The following is a 26767-nucleotide window of genomic DNA, read 5'->3' on the forward strand; positions in this document are numbered from 1 at the left end:
TAAGGCACAGAATGTTTATATAGAAAGTGTAATATTGTTTTATGAGTATTTGCTGGACCCTGCTAAAACCAAGCACTCAAGCTTTACTCTTTTAACAAAGTGTTTTGTTATGGAATTCCTCTGGGTTTTGATGTTTCTAAATTAGGGTTAAATCAGGTTGGTATGTGGGGGCCATGGGAGAACAGGCCAGAAGTGACAAACTGTCTGATATCTAACAGGGTGTGCTTCCACTCCAGGAGGTGATGTGGTGGCAGGAAAAGAGGACTCCTCAACTGGGCATGAAGAAGCCAAACACAAGGGCACAAAAAGGGGGGAAGAGGGGATTTGAAGTGCTGGGAAAGCTGTCAGCATTTTAAGAGTTGGACATTTTCAGCGCAAGACCCTGTCTGCCCCACGGCTGCTATCTGGTCCACCAGAGCCTGCATGCTTCCCATGTTTTATTTCCATCATCTGGAGCAGGAGCACTTTTAGTCCCATGGTTATACATTATGATTCTTTCTTCCCAGTCATCTCTATTTTTCCCTCCAAGACTGTGGTACTTGATGAGCCATGATACACTCAGGAAACAAATTCTTGTTTCTGATATTTCTCTGCCTATTTCCTCTGCATTTATCTCCTCCAAGTCGGCTGCTCATAAAACTCATTGGCTTTCTGCCTTCAGCTTGGCTCACTAAACCCTGGAGTCAGTCTCCAGGCTTTTTGTTTTTACAATAAAGGACAGAGCTCTGAGCCACAGCATCCTGGGATGTTGTAGCAGCAGAGAGAAAACCTTTAAACCATTAAGAAACGGAAGCTGCTAAACTCAGTGTTTCATTGCTGAGAGCATCAGGGCTTCCTTCAAGCTGAGTACAAGGAAAAAGAGCAGAGTTTCTACTAATTCACAAATCTTACTGGGAACAAGAGGCAGCTTTCTGATTGTATCACGCAGTCTATGTTGTAATAACTTTCCAAGTCTGTATTCTCCCATTTAATACTCCACTTTAATGAAGACTTCACATTGCTACTCTGCTCCTAGTTGCTCATATGATAATCTTTGTAAACCTCTCCCAAGTAGCACTGAGCACTTCCAGTTCTCAAAAGACAAGCATAGGTTATCCTTCCTGTCCTAGCAATGCTAGAGCCAAAAAGCCAGTAAGGAAAAACAAAGTAAAAGAGCTTGTTTCAAACAGATATAAGAACAAGGCATATAAACCCTCATCCCTATTAAAGTAAAAGACCAAAGTTCCAGTGGCTTCAACATGCATTATACCTTCCAACTATACAATTTTTAGTTTTTTCAAACTATTAAACATATGTATAGATTTAGCTTAGCACTGAGAGGCCTCAGCTGGAATACTTTTCACAGTTTTGGGCACTGTGCTTCAAAAAAGATGTGAACCAACTGGAGAGAATCCAGATGAGAGCAACAAGAATGATCAAAGGTCCAGAAAATGTGATGTATGAGGAAAGACCAAAAGAATTGGGTTTGTTTAGACTAGAGAAGAACAGTCTGAGGGGAGACATGACAACAGTCTTCAGACATGTTAGACTGCTGCAAAGGGGAAGATAAACTGTTCTCAATTTCTACTGGAAGTAGGCTAAAAAGCAATAGATTACAATGGAGATTCAGATTAGACTTTAGAAGAAACTTTTTTTTTTGGTTACAGCAGTTATACCTGAGAAGACAATGCCCATGGAAACTGTGGGATCCCACTGTTTGAGATTGGGGTACTGGTATAGGCTGGTCTGCATGAATAAGACTGCTCCTAGTCCTTTTCAGCTATTTCCCCCCATGTTAGAAGTGTAGGTGAGAGACTGCAAGTGGAAAAAAATATTTTATGAAGGAATATGGACAGGTCTGACCTGAGTGGTCTTTGAACAGAAGATTAATTGCAGCCATACCTACAGAGTTAGTATTACTACCTTGTAGCCATTACACACTCTTTGCAACTATCACACTCAGGAAAACAGGGAAAAATAAAATTCTGATTCTTATCTGCTCTAAAGTCTCTACTTATGCTGGACACTATTCTGGCAGTGGAGGCCTGTGTCAAAAATCTTGAGTGTAAATAAGCATAAAATCCTAAATGTTGTAAAAGACACCATCCAGTGATAGATTTCTATCTTTGTTACATAGAAAGATTTAATACAGAAAGGAACCCAAACATGTGACACTTTGTCAGAAAGCAAAAGATTACATAGTACAACATGTTTTTTGAAATGAATTTACAATGAATTTTAACTATAAAATAGAATGAGAAAAACCAGGTGAAACTAAGACAAATGCAGGGTGAATTGAAACAAAGTGCCTGACTGATAATTCCAGAGATAATTGAGAATGCAAACTGGGACTCCTGAGGTCCCTTGTTTCAATAGGTGGATGTTTGTTTCTGTTTCTGCTTGTTTGTCTGCTTTTCATTTATAATGAAAAAAAATTTTAAAAAAGGCAAGATTGCAAAAGCCAGCTTTTTCCTCAGTTTTTTGGTGCTTTCTGCTAAGCAGCCTTGGAGCTACAAAGGTTCACAGTCTTCACATAAACTCATGCCCTAGAAGTGTTTACAGTGAGAAAAGTCCTTAAAATACATGACCACGCAGACAATCGTATGGGATCTTCAGATGTTTGCATCCTGCTCGGGACTGTGCATGAAGAGGCCTCTAGACAGGCATAGGTCACAGCTCTGTGGAAATAGTGATTTGGTCTGGAGCTTCTATAGGTACTGGCTTTTGAGGAGAGAGTTGTGCAGAGGAGGAACTGTCTGTTTTGGCTTAATGCTTCCAGGGCACAGACTGGAGGTTTAGAAGGAGTACTGTGATACAAATATCCTCAGCCGGATGACAGAGCTGCCTCTGAAGTTGATGACGGTGTTTACAGTGATCATTTCCAAGTCCAGCTCGATCGTGCGTGGCCCCTTCACGGGCCGGGTCATCACCAGAGTGGCACTGATGGGTCCCGTTTGCTGTGCATGAAACAAGAGAAAGCAGGTGAGATTGCCAAAACTAGTTCTTCAAAACCACTGACTCACTAGTCTTCCAGCAGCTAAAATAGGTGTTTTCTGTTCCATTGTTTGAAACCACTGCAACTGAGGGGACAGAGTTTCATTTCAGCATTTGGCTTCTTTTCAGTGTGAACTGTCACCTTCTACCGTTTGTAAAGCCTTTGGGAGCCCTGCACATTAAAGCAGCTGTTGAACATAGACACTTGCTATAGCCCAAAGAAGAAAAAAGTTGAAAACATGGGTTTAGGGCATAAACAAGTAATGTTAAATGTTTGTTTGCTTGTTTGTTTGTTTGTTGTACTCTTTAGTTTGATGTAAAGTTACTGCGAAGCAGCAGAGACCCAGAAGGGCTTTTGTTCAAGAACCTGGAGAACAGGTGTTCCCATGTGAATGGGGTCTGGGTTTGTGGTACATTGTGTATGTTAATGGCACAAACCTTACGCTCCAAAGAGAGCTTTGAATATGCAATAGCACTTCAGAAAACCAGTCCTTTATTAAATGGAAGCAGACCTTTGCAATATCTGACCAGAACAGTGAATTATGTGCATTTAAAAATCACATCTGCTGGTATTTAAACCAACATTTAGGACATTCAGATAACAACAAGATGCTCCATGTTTCCTCCAGGGAGCACTGGACTTACCCGCATGTAGAATTCCCTGCCCTCGTTCCCTGACTTGATTTGGAAGATGTAATAGGCTCCAGGGTAGCGAGTTGTTGCTTGCATCTGAAAAATGTCCGAAGGCACAGACCTCCCAGACACCATATCCATCACTCTGTACAGGATGGTGAAGGGCTGATCTCGGCACCCAGGGTTTTCAGCTGGACACATGCAGCGGCTGGTTGTCAGAGATAGAATAGTCAGCAGGGGTTACAAATTGCTGTAATATTTGATTATTTATATAAATAAATGTGCATAAATAAATGTGCATAAATAAATAAATAAACAAATAAATAATGTTGTTGATCAGCTAAAAAAATCAATGAAACTTGTAATCATTTTCTCACTTTTAGCATTTTCTGTGTTGCTGTTCTTGCTTATATCCTGCCTCCTTTTTCTTGTCTTCTCGGCCAAAATACCTTGGCATTCTCCTTAAATCACTCAGAAATGTGAACTTCTTTTGAAGCAGCCCTGCAGGTGTACAATACTCTGTACATGTTTATTATGATAGTAATTTAAACTGAACTGTCCCCAGAATATTATTAGATCATTTCACTGGTAGTACTACATAAACAGTAGTGATTTTTGTTTCACTATGTTTTGTCCACTACATGAAAACATACAGTCAACATCCTGGATCAAACCAAAGCTCTGACATCAAATGCAGAGCCTTAAGGAAGAAGAGGATATGACAAGCATACAACACTTCCACCAACAGTCTCCAATTGTTTGTGACTTAGGGAACCACTGAAACAAAAATTTCTTCTTTCTATTCGTCAGCTATTAATGCATTTCTTATCCATCAGCTTTTCCAGCTTCCCACATTAATTTTTGGCATCCACAGCCCCCTGTGGCCAGAAGCCCCACAGCCCCTTTCTTCTCTCTTTGCATGGCCTCTTTCTGACTTTATCTGATGCTCCTAGCTGTTCACCTGAAAGGAGAGCAGCCAGTCAATCCCTGCTCATCCTCCTCACCCATCTCAGGGCTTCATATCTGACCCTGTTCATGGCTGAACTGCTCTAATATGGCTGTTATTCACAAGGAAGCTATTCCATACTTTTGATCATCCTCATTGCTTCTTATGAACCTTTATCCACTTATTTTTCTTTTGACAGGAGGGGAAGGAACTGCACAGTCTTAAAGATGTGGTACACAACGGCATGTGCTTCAAGGATATTCTCTACCTTTTAACATTTAAAATTCAGATTGCTTTTCTGACCTCTAGTGAGTACTGCAGATCATGGAACTAGAACCCTCAAATCTCAGTTTGCATGCATTATGATCAGATCAGTGGTCCTTATTTAATTTGTGAATTTGGGATTTTCTTTTTACTTTAAATTCATCTACACTGAATTTCATCTGCCATTTTTATTGCACAGTCATTGAGGCTTATTCTATAGTATTTTTCTACCCACTTTTATCTACTGTCTTCAGATATTGTTGCAGACTTTGCCCATCTCATGGTTTATTCTTTTCTCCAGGTTGCTTATGATGGACCAAGTAGGTCCAACTCAGACCTCTGCAGAAATTCAGCATGAAAGTTGACAATTTAAAACTATCTTCTGTTTAATTTCTGTCTTTCAGCTTCTCAATCTTCTGTTCCAGGGTTTTTTTCTCTGTTACTTATGACTGGCTTATTTCCATGATAACTGTGTGAGGGTCTTTTCAGAAGCCTTGGGAAATGCAAACACTGCATCAGTCCATGTGCCCTACCCACATGCTGCTGATTTCTTCAGAGAACTCTAAGGAAGTTGTAAAGCAGGATATCCCTTTATAAAAGCCATGTAGGGGGAATTTACTGGGCAAGGGTCTTTTGGACTATTTTTCTAGAACCTTCACTGCTGACATCAATTTCAGACAGTGCATCTGCATCAAGAGGCTCTTGGCATTATGATCACCCAATTCCTTCCACAGAAAACACAGATGCAAGGAATTCACTTGGCTTTTACACTGACCACTTCTGGACATACGTCACTAATTAAGTGCAGGCCCATCTAGACATGAGCCAAAGCCACCAAACACAAAGCTCAGAGGTCATGTTCTTATGCAAGCTGCTCTGCAAGGACTCTGTAGTTGGGCTCTGGGGAATTTAGATACAGAGGATTCAGTTATTTCAAATTCCAGTCTAAGACTCTTATCAGCAAGGTAGGAGAAACCCAGAACTAGACAGACACTATGTGTCCACTCTTCAGCTGCCCTAGTTCAAAAAACAATGTAAATACACTCATAGATTCTAAAGGAAAGAAACTAATTACTAATCTTTTACTTTCTATAAAATATATTAGGCTACCAAGCAATTCCAGGTTATTGGGTTTAGTGCAAACCTTGTGGATGAAATAATGTGGACTGCAGTATATTGAGATCTGTCTGGAACTGAAATATTTTGAGCCCCAGCAAATACATACAAATGTAAAAGAAACAGGCTATTTTAAGAAATGTAGGGTTTATTGTTTGCCTGCTCAAATGTTTCCCAGTTGAGACAGTGACAGTACTAAAGCCCCATCCAGACACACACCTAATTTCTGGGCAAGGTGGAATCAGTCTGTGAACTATTCAGAACTTTTAACCTTTAAGCAATAAGAAACTATTTGTATCCTGCTCTAACTAATATTTTAAAGTGCTTTCCAGGCATAAACTAGTTACCATTTGCAGGAAATATTCCTACTAATAAACAAGCTGCATTTGAGCATATATGAAGTCAGTAATATAAGTAAATGTCTCTTATTACATCACAAGCCTCTCTGTTTTGTCAACTGATAGCTGTTTTTCCAGATCCTCTAACTTTACATACATCTGAGTATGATATATCAATCATATCATATCATATCATATCATATCATATCTATCATATATATCATACCTGGCGACCTGGTAAGCAATTGCAATTTATTATTTTTATAAAGCTTACCAGTGGTAAATTTAGCAACAGTATGTATGTATAGCTGTTTAGATAGATTTCATGGCTGTAATGTAAAATTGCAGCTTCTTTGGTTTACCTTAGATACAACTTTTCCAGACAGAATTTGCTTTTGTGGCTGTGGGTATGTTACTCACTTCTCATTAATCTGGAGATAGGGCTCCTCACATCGTACTGGATCTAAACATTTATATTCTCCTGGGATATTGAAACATGTTTGCTGTGAAGTACAGGTGAAGTTTCTGATTTCACATTCATTGATATCTAAAACACAAGGAATAAGAGAATGGCTGAAGCAGGAAAATATGTACAAGATACCACTCCTACAAACTGGTTTCCATCTTAAAGAATTATCCCAAAATTCATAAAACTCTTGCGCTGTGAGAGGTGACCTTTTTATAACTGTTCCCTCTTTTAAGATCAGTTTTTACTCCATTCACTTCTGCTAATTAGAGTGCTCCCACATGCTGAATGCTGAAAAAAAAACCAAAACAAAACGGAATTGGCTGTTCAAAGTCTCCGACCTTAGAGAATGGGAAAAGTAGAGATGTACAGCAGAGGGGAGAGCATTTGAGGTCTTTCCTGTGTAGCTGTTTTCTAGCTATGAAGTCTTACTTAACACACCAATTCACCTCAGCAGGAATATTCACGTGCTGACATCCTTACCAGAATTGTATAATTGGCCCCTACAAGTATTTCACTGTTCAATGCCAAGACCAAGCATCTCAACTCTTGAAAACCTCTTTCTAGACACAGGATCTACTTTGTGGTCCCCATGGGTTTTAATCAGTGCAGAAATGTTACCTTGGCAGCTTCTACTGTCATCAAGCAAGTTATATCCTGAAGGACAGGTACAGTAGTAAGAACCAGGCCCGTTCACACATTCGTGCTGGCAGAGGAACTCTGAGAAGCTGCATTCATCCATGTCTGCAGTGGGAAAACAAAAACCAAAGTTTAGTGTCTTTGGCTTTACTGTCAAAAGAGCAGTCCTGCAGGCAGGTGGCCGCCCAGACCACCTGCCCATTACCTCAGCTGGAGGCTGGCACTCTCCAGCTTCCTAGAGCTGTGCAGCAGCCTGACAAAATGCTATACAACAAGTTCTTCATTAAACACTTTTTTCGTAAGGAAACAAAAACTGCTGCTGAACACAATGTATGGCTTTTAATTATTTATTTTTCTTTTCTAATACCTGTCACCACTTGGCCATGTTTTCATTCCTGTTTTACGTCAGAGATAGATACTCTGACAACAAAGCTGCTACTGTAATTTAAAAGGAAAGACTTGGCAGCAGTTTTATTTTATTTTTCTTCCTTCTTTTGGAGAACAAGCTTCACGTTCCCAGGGTTCCAGCCACATGGGTTCCAGCAGAACTCCTGCAGCCAGCCCTGTCTGTTTCATATTTTTGAGCCTCTAGTCAGTTACTTCCAAGTCATTCCAGCAAGACTCCAAGAGCACATCCCAGCCTGGGTCAGACACACTGGAAGGCCCAGCCCTCTCCCAGATACATGGGAAGCCAGGCAGTCTGTCAAATACTGATTGAGAGTACAAGCTGTGCTCTTTGCCCCTTGCTGTCATGAATTGACCAGTCACTGTGTTCTGCAGAGCTGTGCTCAAGTGACAAAGATGAACTTCAGAGCTGCACATGGAGCCATGGCTGACTGAGGGGAAAACACATGCAAAGGCACGAGGCCGAGGGAGGCTGCCACTAATCATTTCCTTATTTCCCTGTTCAGGGGAAGAGAGAAACAAAGGCCACAGCCCCAGCCAGGAACTCCCAAGTTCTTATTCCCAGCTCTGACTTGTTGACTCTCCCAGGCAAATCACTTTTACTCGTCAGACTGAATCTCCCTTTCTTCTAAATTGGGCTCAGTCCATTCATTCACTTCTGGTGTTTTGTGCAAATGGATTGGAAAGTATTTGAAGTCCAAATATGTCCAAATGGCTTTAGGGCTGAAATCAGATTCTCAAAAGGAAGATGAAAGGAACTCTACACCTACAGAGTGCTGTTACTGTGTGAGTTTCCCCAGTGAGTTCACTGAAACAAACACCTTCCTGAAGCTCCATGGACTGAGGGCTGACTCCATAAAGTGGCTGAGATATCGGCCACCCTCTGGCATCCTAGCCTGGACCTCCAGCATATTGGATTTGTGTAACTGGTGCTTGGCTGCTGTCAGGTGCTGAGGGACTTAGAGCCCCCAGGGCCCTACATGCCTGCTCTTGGGCCCACAGTGTTCCTAAACACTCCTGGCATGCTCCTGGCTGACTGTGTGCAGACAGCGAATGGGGTGGTTGTCATTTGAGAGCACGTCTAATGCACTTGGAAGACCTCTGTGATTAGGAAAATAATGATGATATTGGGAAAGCCAGGTTGAAATCTCTGCCTCTCTCCTTGAATTGGGGCAAGAATGCCTTCCAGCTTTGAGGTAAGTTGGCTGCTAGGCCATGGACTAACCCCACTCCTATTGAAATAAATCTGAATCCTGGGTGTCTCTTAAGAGTGTCCCCCTGACCAGGCATTCCCTTTGCGAGCCTCAGATGTCCAGTGATTGCTGTGAAGAAGCTCATCCAGAGAAACTTCACCTGCTTTGTCAAACATCTCTTGTACAAGATTGTCAGGAAAAGATTTTCTGCTCTGGATCTGGATGGTGGAAAGACCCTTTTGCTGGCTTAGCTCTCAGACATGGATGAGGCTCAAGCATCACCTTATTGGCATTGCAATGAACTTATCTGATTCAGACCCCCAGGTAGCTCAGGAGGTAAACACATACAAAACATTCAGGAGTCTAACTTAGACGAAGAAAATCCATTAGAATGCAGGACACTAAGTTAGGTGTTTAATTCCTAAGACCCTTTAGATATATATATAGGGAAAATATCTTGGGAAACACTAATCATATACACTGCATCTCACATACCTTCTCTCTCAGAAACAGCTTATTACATCTGTTTACTGTAAATTAAAACTCAAGTATTTTCCAGTGCATTTTTCCAAGACATATTGGCTGAATTTTCTAATTTTATCAGGCTGATGGTACAATAAGCAAAGAAATAAGTTTTGCCTTCAATTAAAATGAAATAATACAACAAAAACAAAATCCAGAAAAGAAAAATTACAGTGACATAAGCACAATTTATTCTGCTGTATGCTGAACAGGTCAGCAATAACTGTACTAAGAAATCATATATTGTTTTTAAAGTGAAGCCAGAGTCATACAGGGGAAACTGGGGAAAGTTTCAGGCAGAAGTGAGCAGTTGTTAAGAGCAAGGGAAATACATGCATTCAACAGACAAATGGAAAAGTGCTTTCTATAAACTATTTCTTTAATCATGGAAGAATGTCCTCAGGCTGTCTCTACTTGCTCTAATAGAGCTTCCTGTTCAGCATTACAGGGTGCTTTCTTATGTTTTGCTGTTACCTTGGAGCTTTTGAATATTTAGCTTATTTCTTTAAAACCATTTGTGGCCCTCCTCCACGGAGTTTTCCTGGGTATTTGCTGAGTGCTTTAGCTGGAAAGAAGATCATATCAGTTGCAGCTATCCTGATGCTGCCATGGACCAAGGCAAAAAACTTTTAAGAAAGTTTGTAAAAACAATGCCTTTGAAAAAGTAAATGTAATAGAGCTAAAGAAACCAAAAGAATAAATAAGAGAGTTACCACTGCAGTTAACTCCGTCAGCTTCCAGTTCATAGCCAGGTTCACAGCGGCAGAGAAAAGAGCCATAGGTGTTGACACAGGTCTGAGTGCAAGGGTTTTCATTTGTACATTCATTCACATCTATGGGAAAACAATGCCAAATTCATCAGTGACTTCTCCCCAAACTCCATTTTCATTTTTGTTCTGCAGAGCATTTCAAAGAGATTAGCTGTACAGTCAGAACGATTTGTTCTGAAAAAATATAACCAAGTCAGTGTTGTTTATTTGGATTCAGGTTGATGCCTGGGAATAGCATGTTGGAAACATGACGTGTGGAAGTGAAGCATTTTGAGAATGACCTCAATTAAAAAAATAACATGGAAGATGGAGATGAATTTTTTATTATAAATGTTTCTGTCCTTATCCTGCAATTTGAATACCATTGAACCAATATTGTCATAACAGATCTAAGAAAAAGGCAGCAGGATTTTCCTGAGAAAGATAAGGCAATGATGAGGGGTCCTTATGGAAGCCTTGGGCTAAGGCAAAAGCAGTCTTTTTTTTTCCTTGTAGGCATTAACAACTTCTGGTCATCATGAGCACAGACCTCCTCCTGCAGCATGTGGGAAGATGCTCTCTGCTTTGCCAGGGAGACTGTGAAAGGGTTTTGTTGACTTTGAGGTAGCACATCACAGAAAAAGGTGGTCTAATGCTTAGGACTGCAGTCTGGAACCCTGGAGACTCCAACTTACTGATCTGACAAAGGTTTCCTGTCTCAGTTGGGTCACACAACCTCAGATTTTAATAATAAATTCAGTGCCTGAACACTTGGTAATTCCACTGAATTGAGTGAATTGAGGTTTGAGCCTCTGTGCATATTTCTCCTGATATACCAGTCCTATTGCACCTGCACGCCTTTGAAGTACTTTGAAACTCCAGAAATATCTGTCTGACCAACCTGTGAACATTTTCAAAAGCAATGCTGGGAAGGTCACTTGTGCTCTAAAAACCAAGAAAGTCTTAAGGGTGTGGCTGAGGGGGCACCAAAGATTTCAGGCCTGGTTCACCATTCTCCTACCTTGGCAGGATCTCCCATCGTCGTTGAGGGTGAAGCCAGGGTTGCAGGTGCAGGAGTAGGAGCCGGGCACGTTGGCACACAGCTGCTGGCAGTAGCCATAGCGACATTCGTCTATGTCTGCGGGGAAAAGGAGGGAAACTGGAGTGCTCTGCATCTCCTCATGACATGCAAAGCAGCCAGCACGCTGAGCCAACAGTGCTGATAACACAGAAATACCCCAGCACGCTGGTCATGGTGTCACAGCCAAACTTCCAGGCGTTCAGACATGGAGTTAGAGTTGAAATATACCTGTCCCCAGTAGAATGTGGTAATGTGGTGTTATCCGCGTCTGGCATCTACCAGTGTGTCTGATGAATTGATTGGCATTGATGTAACCTACAGTTTAAATCAGGCAGCCCAGTTTGTTCCTTTAAGCAGCTCCCTCAAAGGATACCTGGCTGCCAGCACAACCACAGCCAATGTTGCAGCAAAATTTTGGCAGAATCAAAATAGAAACCTTCTTTGCCTCCACATATACCAAAGCTGCTCACTGGAACAGCAGTGTTTGTTACTACAGGCTTCTTTTTTGAGTGAGGATATTTTTGAAAGATTTTTTTCCAAATAGTCACATTCTCTTTTTATATGAATTTTTAACTGACAAATTACAGACTGTATAAACAGTTAGTTTAATGCCAAAATAGCAGTTTGGGCTGAATTGCAGCATTGGCAGTGCATGCAACTGAGTGCTATGAGCACAAGAAAATGCTCTAAGACGTGTAATATGGTAAGTGCTAGAAGATTTTTGCCTCAGAACTAAAAACTAAAAGGAAACACCTGGAATAGCTGTCCTTTCAAAGCCTTAACATTTCCTTTGGTATCAACTGGCTTTTGATTTATGGAGATTTTTTTAAATAGCTGTGTTAAAGCTTTGAAGCTAAATTTATGCAATAGAAAACCCAGTATATTATATGCAGTCAGCAAGATAACTTAAAGGTCAGATCGGTGGTGATAAGCACACCAGCAGCAGGCTTCACCAAATCTTCCAAAAATAACAAGGGTTTTAAGTAAATTAATACCTCATTCACAGACACAATGCATTACATGAAGTACATGCTTTGTCTTTTCAGGACTGTTATCTCAAGAGTGCTACATTTTGAGGGTAAGGACTTCTACAGGACTGCTTCTTGTGGGTGGGTCATGTGGACACTGCTGCACTGGCTTCTCTGTGTAAACTTTACAGGATAATTGCAACAGATAGAAGTGTAGGGTTTTGTAATGGTGATTTACTAACAGTAATTGGTAACTCCACTGAATTCCACTGCACTAATAACAGTGCACCAAAAAAATTTGTCTCTAAACCCCAACTTGGCCCTCTGATTACAGTAAGTATTGCTTTACTGCTTTATGGCAGCAAAAATCACTTCTCCAAAGCCAGTATAAAGTGTGGAAAACTGAGACTTCTTTGAAATTTAGGGGAAAATATAGCAATTCTAAATACAATTTTCTTTTCCCTTTTCACATTGCCTTGCAATAATCCACCCCATGATTACTTAAATAGGGCAATACTGGGATGTTATTCCCTATTTTAGATAGCATAAGCAGGTACTCTAATCAATTCATCAGTACAGCTATTTCAGTTCTCTGCTATAACCACCAAGCAGAAGAGTATTTTAGATCTGTGTTCAAATCCTGAATGCTGCACACAACCATTTCATTTGGCCTGTAACTGGGAGAAGTAAATGGGTAACAGAACAGGTGACGCAGAGCAGAATCTGCCTTCCTTCCCTCCCTCATCCTCACCCCATCACATACACCTGTGCATTCCCCAGTACAAGCTTTGAGAAGTTGATTTATCATAGATTAAGGAGCAGGGGCCTTGGAGACTTCTTACCCCAGAGGAACTGCAAGACAGTGACTCCCTGAAGAGGCTGTGGCTGCACAGACCCCAGTTTGGACAGGGCTCAGCCTTGTGCCTGCCAGGTGAATTACACAGCAGCAGTTAGGAAAGCAGCCAGGAATTCATGGAATTGGTACTTGGGAGGAGAAAGCTGGAAAATAACTGGAGATGCTCCAGGGACAAATGGGCAGGGAAAGCCCATTCTCCTTCCAGTGGAGATATGACAGGATGGTCCAGCTCTGCGGAGCTGGCACCAAACAGCCTGCACTGCAGGGAAAAAACTAATAATGGGTAAATTTTCTTAAAAAAAAAAGTTGTATGCTGATTCCTAGGTCCTACCTGTGTACCTAAAATTAACATCTACATCATCATCCTATGAGCATGTCAGGTGAGGGGAAAGGGCTGGAGGAGAGGAGAGATGGAAGCTTTGTTTTCCTGTGCTGTTTGCTGAGCAATATTTTTTCAACAGGACCAAGCTAAAAGGATGAACAGGACATTGCTGCAAGGAAAATAATAAGATTGAAATAAAACTGCATGGAAGATTGTGAAATGGCACCCAATTCTCATGTAGGGAGAATTGTAGGGGGGCACAGTATGTGATCTTATTCCCCAATGAGTTGCAGCTCGGGCCAATTAAGAACCACACCTGTAACCAATTATGAACAAGTAGCATAAAAGGGTGGAGTCAGAGTAAGAGTCAGAAGACTGCAAGAACCAGAAGAAGACTACATCAGGAGATGGCTGCTGCAAGAACCAGGAGAAGATGGTGAGTTCCCCTGGAGGGGATGAATAATCCCAGAAGAGGGATCTCCCAGGAGAGGAGAATCACAACGAGAGGATGGACTCTGAAGCCTGTGAACATGCCAGGGCTCTGTAGCAGTTTAGCAGCAATATCCTTCATTGGATCGCTGCTGGATTAGCTGCAGATGCTCCTGGCTGCGTGCTTCAGGAAAAGCCCCTGGAGGGGAGGGACTCTGTAATGTTGTTGTAATGTTTACTGTAGAGTAGAAGCGTTGCTGTAAAGTGTATAGGGCACTGTGACCCACTGGGATGGAGTGGGGGAGGTGGTGTTGGTGTAGCTGAGAGTGGCAGGTGGAAGCCACAAGGAGGTCTGCACCTGATGTTCTCCAATCAAGACACCTGGAAGTAGGTGAGCCACCAACTAGTAATAATGGGACATTTGAAATCTCTGCTTTGTGTTGTGACCGCCTCGACAAGAAGAGATAGATGCTGTTGTAATGTGACTGTTATAATGTATTACTATAGTGTAGAAGTATAGCTGTATAATGTATTGCTGTAATATATAAGTATTGTAGTAAATGTGTGTAATACAACAAGTTCAGAGGTAATTTTTTTCTCACCCCCAAACAAAAGGATTGGTTGACTTAGGATTTACCGTCATTCCCATTTCTTGATATCAAATACGGATCCCTTGAGGTCCACACTGTCACAGTAATGAAAGCTCAAGTCTGTTTGGGCAAAAATCTTCATGCACACATGCTTGCAATTGATCTTACATGAAAGGGAATCCTTCAGACTGGGAATATGAAAAGCCCAGTTATGACACTATTATGATGCTAGTCATATGGCATTTCCAGCTACAGTTTGGTTCCTGGGGGACCCTCTCTGCCAAACACCTCATTGGCACTTACAGAGACAAAGGAGTTTCCACGTAGCTGAAGGTTTAACTGTGTCCCTGGCAAAAGTGCTTAGTTTAATTCAGGGAGCCACATGTACAGGTACACGGATACTGTAGCAATTGAGGATTTTACCTAAACACTGGCCTTCCAACAGCCAGTAGCCTTCAGTGCAGGAACAGGTATAGCCCCCTTCAGTATTTATGCAGATCTGGGTGGGGTTACACTGGTGAGAATCTGAAGCACATTCATCCACATCTGCAACACAAATACAAAAGGAAAATGTTAGAAATAGCAACAACAAAAGATTGTTCATATTGTACAGTGTGTACACTGCCTCTGTGCAAGGAATCAGAGTTTGGAGGAGTAGAGAGAATGACTATTAGCTGAAGGAAAATCACAATAGTAAATGTCTGAGGGCAATGGGAATTGAGGATGCACATCAAATCTCTCACTTCTGCAGGTGACCCAGCATTTCAGTTTTTTTCCTCAAGGAAAGTCTCTCATTATCTCAAACTTTTGTAACTTCCACACTTGCTATGTCACTGAGCTGGGATTTCCATGCTATAGAGCAGTGTTCAGTCCTAGGGAGAGGCTGCTGAAAGGGTTGTGCAACCCCATTGAAAAGTAAGAGATGAAGAGGAGTTTGAGAGATGTACAAACACAACTCAGAGATATAAAAAACAATACTTCCTACCCCCACCAATGCAGACTATCTCACTGTAGTTTTTCAGACAGAAAGTTCAACCAAAAATCAACCTTTACCTGGCCAAAAAATGTATACTTCCCTGGAATCAATTTCCTGACAATAATACTATTTTCTTTTAATTTCCACCCCCCACCTTGCCATCTTTAGTGGGTTTAATGTATTTGGGTTTTTATTGCAATCCCTTAGGGTGTTTTTGTTGTGGGCTATTTTTTTTTTTTTTGCAAGGGAGGTGAATAGCATTCTTACATTTATATAAGCCAGGAGCCTGGAACCTAACTGATTAAAAATGCCTTTCAGAGTCAGAAATTCATTTTGAATCACGCCTTGCTCAATATCTTTCCTGATGTTTCAGGCATCAGGTTTGCCTCTAGATGTCAGAAATAGAAATGCCAAAAGATAAATTGTGTCATTTTCCCAGCCAACCTAAATGTTTATGTTTTATTTATTGATACCTAAACTCTTTTTCATTCCAGCATACTGTGCACTGGCCTTTGCTGAAGCACTATGTCACCCTAGCAATGCTACTCCCTTGATCCTCCCCTGATTCTTATTAACCCAGACTTTGTTAGGTCATGACTGAAAGTGTCTCACCAATGCCCTGGGCTGGAGCAGGCAGCAGAGGACAGGAATTCCATCTCTGTACCTGCCCCAAGGCAGCAAGCACAGCCAGTCAGCTGTACAATCCTAGCAGTCATGAAATAACTGATCCAGGCTACCACAGCAGCATATCTAACTTGCTCAGATCCATAAATAAATACATGCATATTGTACATATGGAGGGAGTCTAGGGTTCTTATCTTGCCAACATCTGTACCGGAGCAATTTATGGTGAGTCAAAGCTGGTAAGATAACAAGAGGGGCACAATTAGAGGTAATTAACTCTGTCAGAAGTCGGTTCCCATGTATTTATTGGCCAGATGAAGATTGGCAAAATGGTGGGGGAAGTGGGAAAAGGGTAAGATAACAAGTCTAGACTATATAGGTCCATAAATATGTTGTTCAGTTCAGCTATTGCTTCTGTGATTGAGCTAAAAAATTTGGATCCTCCCTTAATAGCATATCACACATAATTGGAAGTATCTGAACAGAGATTTTATCTGACCATAAATTTAATAACAATGACAATAATGTTTTGTAAATGAAAAAGCTTTGTATTTGTCATGCTTGCTTATTGTTTTAGGAGTGGTACCTTGGGATCTGGCCAATTCTGCTTTTTCTTAGTCTGGACTAAGCTTAAAAAGGAGAATTTCATTTTCCATGTTCCCTGCATCCAGTAATATTAATAGGTGAAGCAAAGTGAAAACTAAATGAGGGTCATGGTCTCACCACATATGGTAGCAAGACAGTTTGAAGACAACAGATCCTCCACTCTTTGGTGGGGCATTTTTCTTGCAGGGATACAACATCTTTAATTTAAAGCAACAGGTGGCTATGGGATTGGTTTTGTTCCCAAATCATCCTTGTAGCAGCTGCTTGAGCTCTACTCCAGAGAAGTAAAACGTTGATCCTCTACCATTTGCTTTATAATAATCAGATTTATTTGTTTACTCCCCATCTTCACCTTTTGTGGTGGTATTTGGAAGAATTTTTCCATTTGAACACAACATTTTTTGCAATGGAGGCCTCCTGTGGAGTTTCTGCCAGAAAACCTGATGATCCTGAAGTTGTCTGTGCAGAACACCTTGACTCCTTGCACTGAACAGTACCTTAGTGACTCCACTAAGGAAGCTTTATGCAATCAACAGGTGTAAACAGCTTTACTGGTAGCAGCAAATCTTTTTGGTTGGGCCTGAGGAAGCACACCCAGTTCTGTGTTTCATGTCTGGCATTCTCTAAGATTGCCCCTTACCATGAGGTGCCATTAAACTCTTACTGACACAGCCAATACAATCAAATAAAGTATTTTTGGCAAGCAGCCTTCACAGTTAAAACAGGTAATATAATCCCAGGCTGTCTGCCCTGGATCAATCCACATTATATGGGCTCACTGAGAGCAGATATTTGTGCATTGAAAAAACTATTGGTGCAACAGTTGGCCATACATTAGGTATCTTCTTGAAGGACATCAGACCTGGGAGACATAGGGTGTCTTGCCCATTTGCACAGTGCAGCATACAGTTAGAGCAGATGTGGTTGGTAAAGTCAAAACTAGACATTTGGCAGGGAAAACAACAACAGCAACAACAAAAAACCAACACCAAAAAAACCCCAAACGATCCCAGATTATTTCCACTGGGGAGAAAACTAGCCATAGAACTTCAAGAGATTGCCTGTAATGGATAGACATAGAAGTTATATCAAAACACTTCAAGGGCATTTTTGTTTGAATGGAAAATTGCAAGAGGTTGCAAATGGAACATGACAATCTATCAATGAGGTGTGAATAATAATTTCTTTGTCTGGTTGCACAGCTTATCTCTGTCCCATTTAAGCATAAATCTTAAGTATCTTCGTGCTCTAGGACTTCAAAGCCCATTTGTTCTGCCTCTGTGTAGGGTCATACACAATACCTGAGCAAGCTAATTGCACATGATGATAGATTTTCAATAGTTTTGTAGGTTCAAAGCAGATAAGACAAATTCAGAGAATAAAAAACTGTAAGGCCTACTCAATGCAAGGATAGCAGAAGTGGCTAAGAAATCCCTGAGGTGCATTTTCCTGAAGTTTGCAGGAGTATGTCTGACACAGCACAACTTATGTCACAGTCTTCACCATGGACAGAAATGCTGCAATGAATCTTCACCTGAGCCCCAAGGTAGAGTCTAATCAGATGGAGGTCAGAATTGCCATGAGGTGGACTGGGAAGGAAATACAAATTAGATCTGTCCTCAGTGAAGATAGATTAAAGTACCTGGTGGTTACTGTGCAGGACAGGGAGACAGCACAGATACACTGACCACACTGTAGCTCATGGGCTGAGAATTTATCTTTTGGGAACTCTTCCTTGCCTTTCATCTTCCATCACCCCACTTCCTGTTTGAAAAGCAGGGATTACAAAATGCATAAAAATCCATTATCTCTGCCATAGTCCAGTCTCCCTCGCTGTTTAGCACCTAAAACTCTTCAAGACAGAGCTTGCCCCGTTATGTACAAAACCTGTTCACAGAGAGTCTGTTTTTATTTGGTGCCTTCCAATCCTAATACAAATCAAACTGGAGACTACAAAACCCTGCAATATCCCACTTGGTGATAAATACCAGTGCCCCTGGATTTTAACGAGGAAATTCAAGATTAAGGAATTAAAGGACAAGCTTGTGACCATTTAACAAAACAGAAACAGGAGCAGGTGACAGACCTTTCTGTCTTGTAGTCTCTCATGTACAACCTGCCCCTATTATATGAACATTTCAATATACCACTTTTTCAGAAATTTTGTGCAGACTCTACACTGGCTAGTGAGATCTAAAATAAAAGATTAACCATCATTCTGAAAGCATTATGTTCTACTAGAGGACCTCAGAAGCATCAAAGTTTCTTTCAGCTAAATTCTATGGTACTCAGAATGTTGCTGTTCTACCCTAGTGTTGCATGGAACCTCAAAGATTCCAGCAGTTACTGAAGCAGGAAGAGAATTATTGATGTAGTCAATGGCAAGTTAAAAGAGTAATGTGGCTTTCATACCTCTTCTTACCCTGACAGACAGGACTGTGAGTGTTGCTGTGAAATCATGTATGAAAAAAGTGAGGATGTTAAAGGTTGTCATACCCAATAATTTTAAACAAATTCAGATTTTTCCAAATGAGTAGTGGCTCTGGATGACTCCTTTGAGAGAGCAGTTCAGCACTTTGTAAGCACATTAGAGAACCAAGGCAGGATAGATGGATTATTGTTCAGAACTTCCCTTGCCAAGGAATGCTTGGCCAAATCTGGTTCTAGTTCTTTCAGCTCTTGAGTATCCTGCTGTGTGCTATTAAATTAGTGGTCATCTATATTCTCTCACTCATTCTTCCAGTTGCTGTATTCACTTCTCTTATCCATCTTTCCAGTTGTTGTATTCACATTACTGCTCCCACAGCTAATTCCAAAGGCAGAAGTTTGGGCAGGACTCCAGACAAATTAAAATCTGACTTGAAGTGGGAACGATTTACTTTGTTAGTTCCCAGATGAATACTGAGAGCAACCACATGGCCTGTCCAGACCACTGCTCTCTGCCTCCTTAGAAATACCACCTACAATGAACAGAGGCTCGAGATTGAAAGATCTCTGGGTTACTGACAGAAGGAGAGAATAGGTAGATGGCATCTCCATATCCCTTTGTAAGGATACATGGGCTGAAAGAGCCAAAGCCTGAACACTCCAAAATGAACCACATCCCTCTCTCTTAGATCAGTGTGTCTGCCTTAAAAAATTATGGCTGTGGTGGTTTGGTTTAGCAGCTCTGGGGTGTGATGTTGTCTTTACTTGACATTTTGACAAGAGGTGAGGTGGCTGGGGCAATGGGATTTCATTTGGGGATTGCAAGGGTGGAGCAAGTTTTTTTAAAAATCTCTGGCTGCCTGCCTACCTTTTGTAGGATGTGATGTGCTGATGCTTTGTTTTTATTGGTACAAATTGTATTTTTAATGGATGGCAGGATGCCTGGTGACTGGATAGATATTATTTATAATGTCAAAATAAATATGTAAACTCATGGTGTTTAGCATGCAAATTACCGGCTTTGTGTTTTATTATCTGTAAAAGCTAATATTAATAGATATTAGTGGATTCTTTAGAATTTAGCCACATCATAGCACAATGAATAAAATTTTTAATTCACTGCTCATAAATTAAAAATAAATAATTTAAAAGCCATGCATGCACAAAAAAAATGGAGCAACATACTAATATAGAAAGGAAAGATAGATGTGAAACTGCAGCACAACACTACATCTCACCAGGGAGGCTAATTCTTATCAGGAGGTCTTTTTATGGCACTGACTCATGTTCACCAAGAATGCAGGACTGAGACCACTCTTATTTGTATTAATAATACTGCAAAAAAATCACAGCATAAAAAGAAAACCAACACTCTAGCCCTTTGAATGAAGACCAGATATATTCGGTACTTTTTAAACCAGAGACTAAGACTAGGAGTTCAATAATCTCAAGAGAGAATCATAAATGTGGAATTCTGAGGATCTGGTTTTGGCCCACTGTTTTCCACATTTGTGATAAAATGCAGAGGATCACAAACTGGTGCAGTAAAGAACTAAAATGTGAAATGAAGTCTTATGTGAAAGTATTTCCCTAGGTATGGTGGGCACATTTGAAAGTGCTTTTAAGACAGACAAATGCAAGGTCATATATCAAGAGTAAAAAATGTAGGTCAAAAAAAACCCTCTGGGGTTGTTACAGGTAATCACTTGAACATGAACTTTTCCTGACATCATGTTGCTGAAAAGACAAGCATTACCATGAGCACACTGAGTAGACACAGGAAATTGTTCTTACACTGTACATTGCATTAGTGCAACAATTACTGAAATACATTTCTGGCATCAACACTTTGAAAAATGATATTGCAGAGAGATACCAAGAGATTCCAAAGAATTATTCCAAGCCACAAAAATTTATCTTAGAGCAAGATAATGCTCCACTTAGTAATCTATTTAAGGAAAGGTTCAAGGTATATTTGTTTGTGATCTGTAAGCATCTTCATGGGAACTATGTTCTTATCTGAGATGGTCACTAAAGCAAAAGACAAAGAGATATAATTCAGTGTTTAGAAGACAAATTCAAAATAAAAATAAGACATGTGCTTTAGTGCTTCTGATTAAGCATCTGAAAAACATAATAAAACACATGCTAGAGGGTGCATGGAACCTCAAATTTTCCAGTAGTTACTGAAGCAGAAAGAGAATTATTGATGCAGTCAGTAGCAAATTGAAATAATTATCTGGCTTTTACACCTCTTCTTACCCTTACAGATAGTACTGTGAGTATTGCTGTGAAATTACTTATGAAAAAAACTAGGATGCTAAAGATGTTCCTGTCCTTTAGGGTCTTATACCTCAACAGTATTTATGCTTTCAAACAAGCTGCAGCAAAAAACTGTGTCTTCAAAACACCACGTGATTGGTAAAGTTCTATGTCCTGGGTCACAAAAAAGATAGATTATGTGGTCAAAATGGTGTCTTAAAGTATTCACTGAATAATCTAACACCTTTCAATGTTTAGTTATTTTTGTCTATATCCATAACCTGAGATTTTCTGTTTGCCTTACCTCATTTTCCATTTCCTAGGCCATTAAGAAATCTAACTGGGCCAGCAAAAGAATTGAAAATGAGAATAGGAATTTGAAAAGTTCTTCCAAATGATTTTTCCATTGCAAATATTCAAATGTATGTGTGTGCATTTTTTATTTTTTATTTGTAGTTTAATCAATAAAAATGGTTTTTAGTGAAAGAAATTGTACCTCTAACGCTTTTAGTAACTTCAGAAATATGTGGAAAACATAGAAAATGTTAATAACATTTTTTGTGGTAGAAGATGTTAAGTCATAAGCCTAAATATGTTGGGCATGCCAACCACCTTCCTTTCAGTACACACATAGTGATTGCTTCTTTGTGAAGGATGAACCAAGTAAAAGAGGAAGAATCCAAGTAATTACCACAGACAATTAATTGAATCAAAGACCCTCGAGAGGACTAAACTGAAGGTTAGATGATGTGGTCTTGCAGGAAGTTGTAGATTTTTCAGCAATCTAACTTTACAAGGTGGATAGCCAGGGAAAGAAGCCAGCAGACAACAGGAGAAGGAGCAGAGGTATTTAGGAACTGGGAGCACCTGCCCTCTGGAAGGTGTGGTTCAAAAGCTGTAAACAAAGACACTGCCTTTCTTCTGCTCAGAAAAAAAGAGGATTGTGCATAAACAGGACTTCATGCACTAAAGAATACAGAAGGAAACAAAGTCCTTAAGATCAACCCATCTCTTCAGAGACTTTTCAGAGCCTTTCAGGTAAGGAAAGATTTTCTTGACAAAAAGCTACTTTTAAAGGATAAAAAAATCTTGGTACTGATGAGCATGTGGTTAAATACCACAAGACAGAGTAAATGCACAGATTGGAAAGTTTACCACGGGAGTTCCATCCCAAGGAGATGATTTGCACCTGCCCCAACAGGAACAAGGAAGACTATTGTCCTTCAGTGCATCCAGGGGTGGTGAGTGGTGGGATCTGTGACTGCATTCATCCCTCCACAGGCATAGTCTGTGCTTGGGGCACTGTGAGCATCCCACTCCCCCATGGCAGCTCCTTTCCCAGCTGCTGACAGTGGGATAACAGCACTAGCAGAGAGCTGTCATGGAAGGATGTGGGCTTATCATCTCTGAGCTAGAACCATGCTCTTGGAGACCATTTAGAGACCAATTAGAAGTGAAACTTTGCTTGGACTCAGTGATGAAGGGGGAGGCCAACGTGGACAGAAGATTTCCAAGACAATATGCTTTTGGCAATGTGTGCTGTTTCGCAGATGGACTGTTACATTTTGTTCTCTTTGGAACATATTTAGCATGCATGACTTCCTTTCTTAAGTAATGAATTCTGATAATCATGCTACGAATTTCTGTGGGTCACAGTAGTAGCTAAGGCTGCTTTTCCCTCTTTTGGTCAGCTATTGACAGAAGTGGGTATGCTTTTGCCATCATGACTATTTGAGAGCCACTTGCACCATGGGGTTCAACAGAGCAGTACTGGAGATTAATTTGACAGTTGTGAGAGCACAGGTCTTGCAGACTGAAAAACATTTACTGTGGAAAATCTTCTTCCCCCTTTTACAAGAAGATGTGGGTGATTTTGGAGCCCTATGTCTTTATTTTATTCTGTCTGTCTTTTAGTCCCACTGTTTTACTGTCACAACCCCAGGAGCTAACCCGGCTCTTAAGATGCAATGATCTGGAAGAGAGGCTCAAAGCTGACACCTCGTTCCAGAATCTCTGTCTGCTCAAACACTAAAGCTCATTCAGTCATTTATGACCCTCAGGGCTCCATTTTAAAATAATACAAAGATTGGATGTCTGTTTTTTATAGGCATAATTGCAGGCCAGGACTAAACATCCGAGCTCAGTAACATGGGTATCAGGTCCAAGATTACTTGGAACAGAGCACTTTCCCCAGACTTCTCCCCCACTCCTTATTTGGACACTGAAAAATAATTTCCTCAGTAGTAGATTTTTACTCAGTGAAATCACATGTTTTCTCAAAACTTTTTTTTTTTCTCAAGATAATTACATTTGATAAGAAAAGGGAAGAAATAACAATGCCACATTCCTAAAGTGCAGACTGAAGCCAAATTCAAACTGCTGCTGTGTGGGGTCAGTGTTTTTTCCAAGGACAACTGACCCCGCTGAGCTTGGACACGATCCAAGATCAACTCCCTAAACACCTGTTTAATTGCATATTTCATTGTCTGAGGGCTGGCCATTGATTGCTGAATTAATTTTCTATCTGCATCCCATATGCATTAGGTTATTGGCTGATGGCTAAACAAGGATTAAAGTGAGTTTTTTCACACAGAGGGTCAGTCTGGAAATGGATACTAAATAAGTGTGAGGCATGAATCTGTAATTCTGCTCCCCCTGCCTGGTATGAAAATTGCTCAACATGTGTCACAGGTTCTAGGTCTCCTGCCAGTTATCCGAGCCTTTCCTTAGCAAGAGCACTTTTGACATTACTCAAAGATGATAAACAACAGCTAAACTGTGAAGGACTTTGCTCTTTGAGCACTGTTCTAGTCTTGCTTTTGTGGCTGACATTTACAGGACAGCCATGCAAAGTGCATAGCAGGGGGACTAAAGGGCCAGCAGCCTCTCCCCTCTCTGCTCAGACCTGTGCGTGGTTCATACACTTGGCATCACCTGCATGACCACAGATCCTCACTCCCACCAATTCCCAGGGCTCTCTGTTGGGACAAGATCACAGCCACTTGTGTGGACTATTCCTGTTGTCCCATGAGAGCTTTTTCACAAATGCACAGTCAGTATGCTGACTCTGGGATCAAAAAAAAGACAAGCTACTAATTTCAACCAAGAGCTTTACTAAAAGATGGAAACTCCATGGGCTGGAACATAACTGTATTCTCTTGATTCATGACTTCCTGCTGCAGATTCTGCACATGCATGACCAGTGCATGTGATTTGGGAATCTCACCTACTTCCCTGCTGCACTTAATCTATGTCAAATAGCTGCAGTATAACAGAGCAAGAGTGACCCAAGTACCCTGCAGAAGTGGGGTAGACATGTTGCCATTCCATTGATGACACTGAACCTGCTGAATTAGGAGGTACAAAGAAGTTTTTGCTCAACATGGTTTTATCTTCATCATCAGAAAATATATTTTCAGCTGAATAAATTGTTATTGTGGTTTCTCAAAATTATCTATTTTTTATGACCATATGCTACACTGTGATCTGCTGGCAGAGTGGTAAGAGGAGCCAGTGAGCTTTTATTAAGAATACTCTCAGCTGCTGGGAGGTTATCTAAGTAGCACTTTCTATTGCAATGGAAACAGAAAATGTGCAGTCAGAGCCAGAAAATGCATGCTCAGAAATAGAAAAAAGATTCTTACAATCATCAGTTTGCTGCATGATATGGAATAGTCTCATGCAAGAATCTCTAGAAAAGGCTTATAAAACTTTACAGAAGATGTGTAGAACTATTAATAGTGAAGAAATGAGTTTTCTATGGCTGAATTGTATATTTCCTCTGCATTACTGTGGGTTAGTTAAAAAAGACCCTGAAAGAAAGAATATATCAAAACTATAGGTGCTTAAAGCATTATTTATAAAGCTTTTAAACATGTTGGTCAAATGCTGTTGGCTTCTCCTCCAACAAATTCTTTCAAAGACTTTTCTGTTAGGGTACAGAACATGAGAAAACTAAAAGCAGAGAACTGCTATTCCCACTTTTGTTCCCTGGGGAGCTTTGAGAAATCTCAAGCACAAATAGTCCAGCCAGCTGGTTTAGCCAATTGGTGGTCAGTTTACATTTCCTCTAATAAGTGAACTTCTTGACCGTACATTTTAACTGAGTCATTAAGAGCTCCTTTTCCAAGTGTTTTGGCAGACTAGAGAGGTCTGGGATTGTGAATAAACCACAATAACTAGTAAAGAAGAGAACAGTCTGACTTTTAATATGGCAGAAGAAATTGATCCAAATGGATCCAGAAATTAAAGCCACAGTGAAAACAATGGGATACAAATATCCACCTGCAGGTTATAACAGAAACTTTTATTGGAAGGGCTGCTTCTTCCACTAAAATGCAGCCACTTTGGATGTGCAACACCAAGTGTGTTGTGCAATCAACTGAAAAAACAAGTGAGATTCTAGGTGAGCAATATGTACATACCCATAGAGAAAATTCAGTATGAATGCTGTAGTTACTCTGACTTGAAATCATCAACTTATATGAAAAGAAGACAACAAGGGATCTCTGTCATGACATATCATGATAGAGATCCCTTGTATGGGATTTGTCACTAACTGATCTCTCACAAAAGCTTCAGCAATAATCACCAGCTGAAGCAATAATCACCAGCATCTCATTCAGTAAAGCACTGGATTCAAAACAACTCGGCTTGAGCACACAAGGAAGCACCAGCTGGAGGTGGCATGGCTGTAGATTGCCTCATGTTGCTTGAAGCTACATGAGTCAAGCACACATATAATGGGTACTTTGACTTTCTCCAAGAGGCTAACACCTTACTCCCTTAACATAGCCATTAAACCAGGGAAAAGAGCCTGGCTTGCAGAATGTGTGTCTCAAAGTTCCTACAGTGAAGTATTTTCTCAGTTTTTCAGTGAAATGAATCTTCAGTTTCACAGAGAGAAAATTCGGTCAAGACCATCCAGATGAAGACTTCAGTTTTATGCCAGGATCAATACAGAGGAAGAAGAACTGCCCTTATCTCAATTGATTTATTGTTTGACAGGTGGAGGACAGGACTCCTGCAAATGTTAGGTAACTTTTTTTAGAAATTTTCTTTGATGCAGTTGTAGCCTCACATCTTGTCCTGCTTGTAAATTTTGCAACCATCTAGAACCTGGTCATGGTCCTGCTCAAAACTGGCAGTTCTTGGGGCAAAACAAAACACAACTTTCTGCCTCTAAAGGCTCAGCACATCTCCTTTGAGATCTTGCTATATCAGAATTTCCCAAATCTAGAAATTTTCTGTCTTAATTTAGGCCCTACAGGTAACCAAAAGGGGCTACTGAGAGAGAGAGAGAGAGAGAGAGACTGAAAAAGCCCTCTGAGATGAAACACCTCTTTTTCTAGGGAGCCATGAACTGAGAGTAAGGAGAGCAGG

The 26767-nt window shown here is 40.6% G+C and overlaps 1 protein-coding gene across 2 annotated transcripts in view; it reads right to left on the bottom strand.

Annotated features, from left to right (window-relative positions):
• Window positions 1–2092: 2092 nt before the first annotated feature.
• The window catches only part of FBLN5 (fibulin 5), a 45320-nt gene continuing 20645 nt past the window's right edge, over window positions 2093–26767 (bottom strand). For both annotated transcript variants that reach the window (XM_031066266.1, XM_031066268.1), the window contains exons 5-11: window positions 14914–15036; window positions 11266–11382; window positions 10209–10328; window positions 7358–7480; window positions 6691–6817; window positions 3619–3814; window positions 2093–2936 (exon numbers count right to left, since the gene is read on the bottom strand). In XM_031066266.1, coding sequence (XP_030922126.1) covers window positions 2775–2936; window positions 3619–3814; window positions 6691–6817; window positions 7358–7480; window positions 10209–10328; window positions 11266–11382; window positions 14914–15036 — 968 coding nt within the window. In that variant the 3' untranslated portion in view covers window positions 2093–2774. The remainder of the gene's footprint in view (window positions 2937–3618; window positions 3815–6690; window positions 6818–7357; window positions 7481–10208; window positions 10329–11265; window positions 11383–14913; window positions 15037–26767) is intronic.

Source organism: Geospiza fortis, unplaced genomic scaffold (assembly GCF_000277835.1).
Source record: "Geospiza fortis unplaced genomic scaffold, GeoFor_1.0 scaffold23, whole genome shotgun sequence".
NCBI lineage: Eukaryota > Metazoa > Chordata > Aves > Passeriformes > Thraupidae > Geospiza > Geospiza fortis.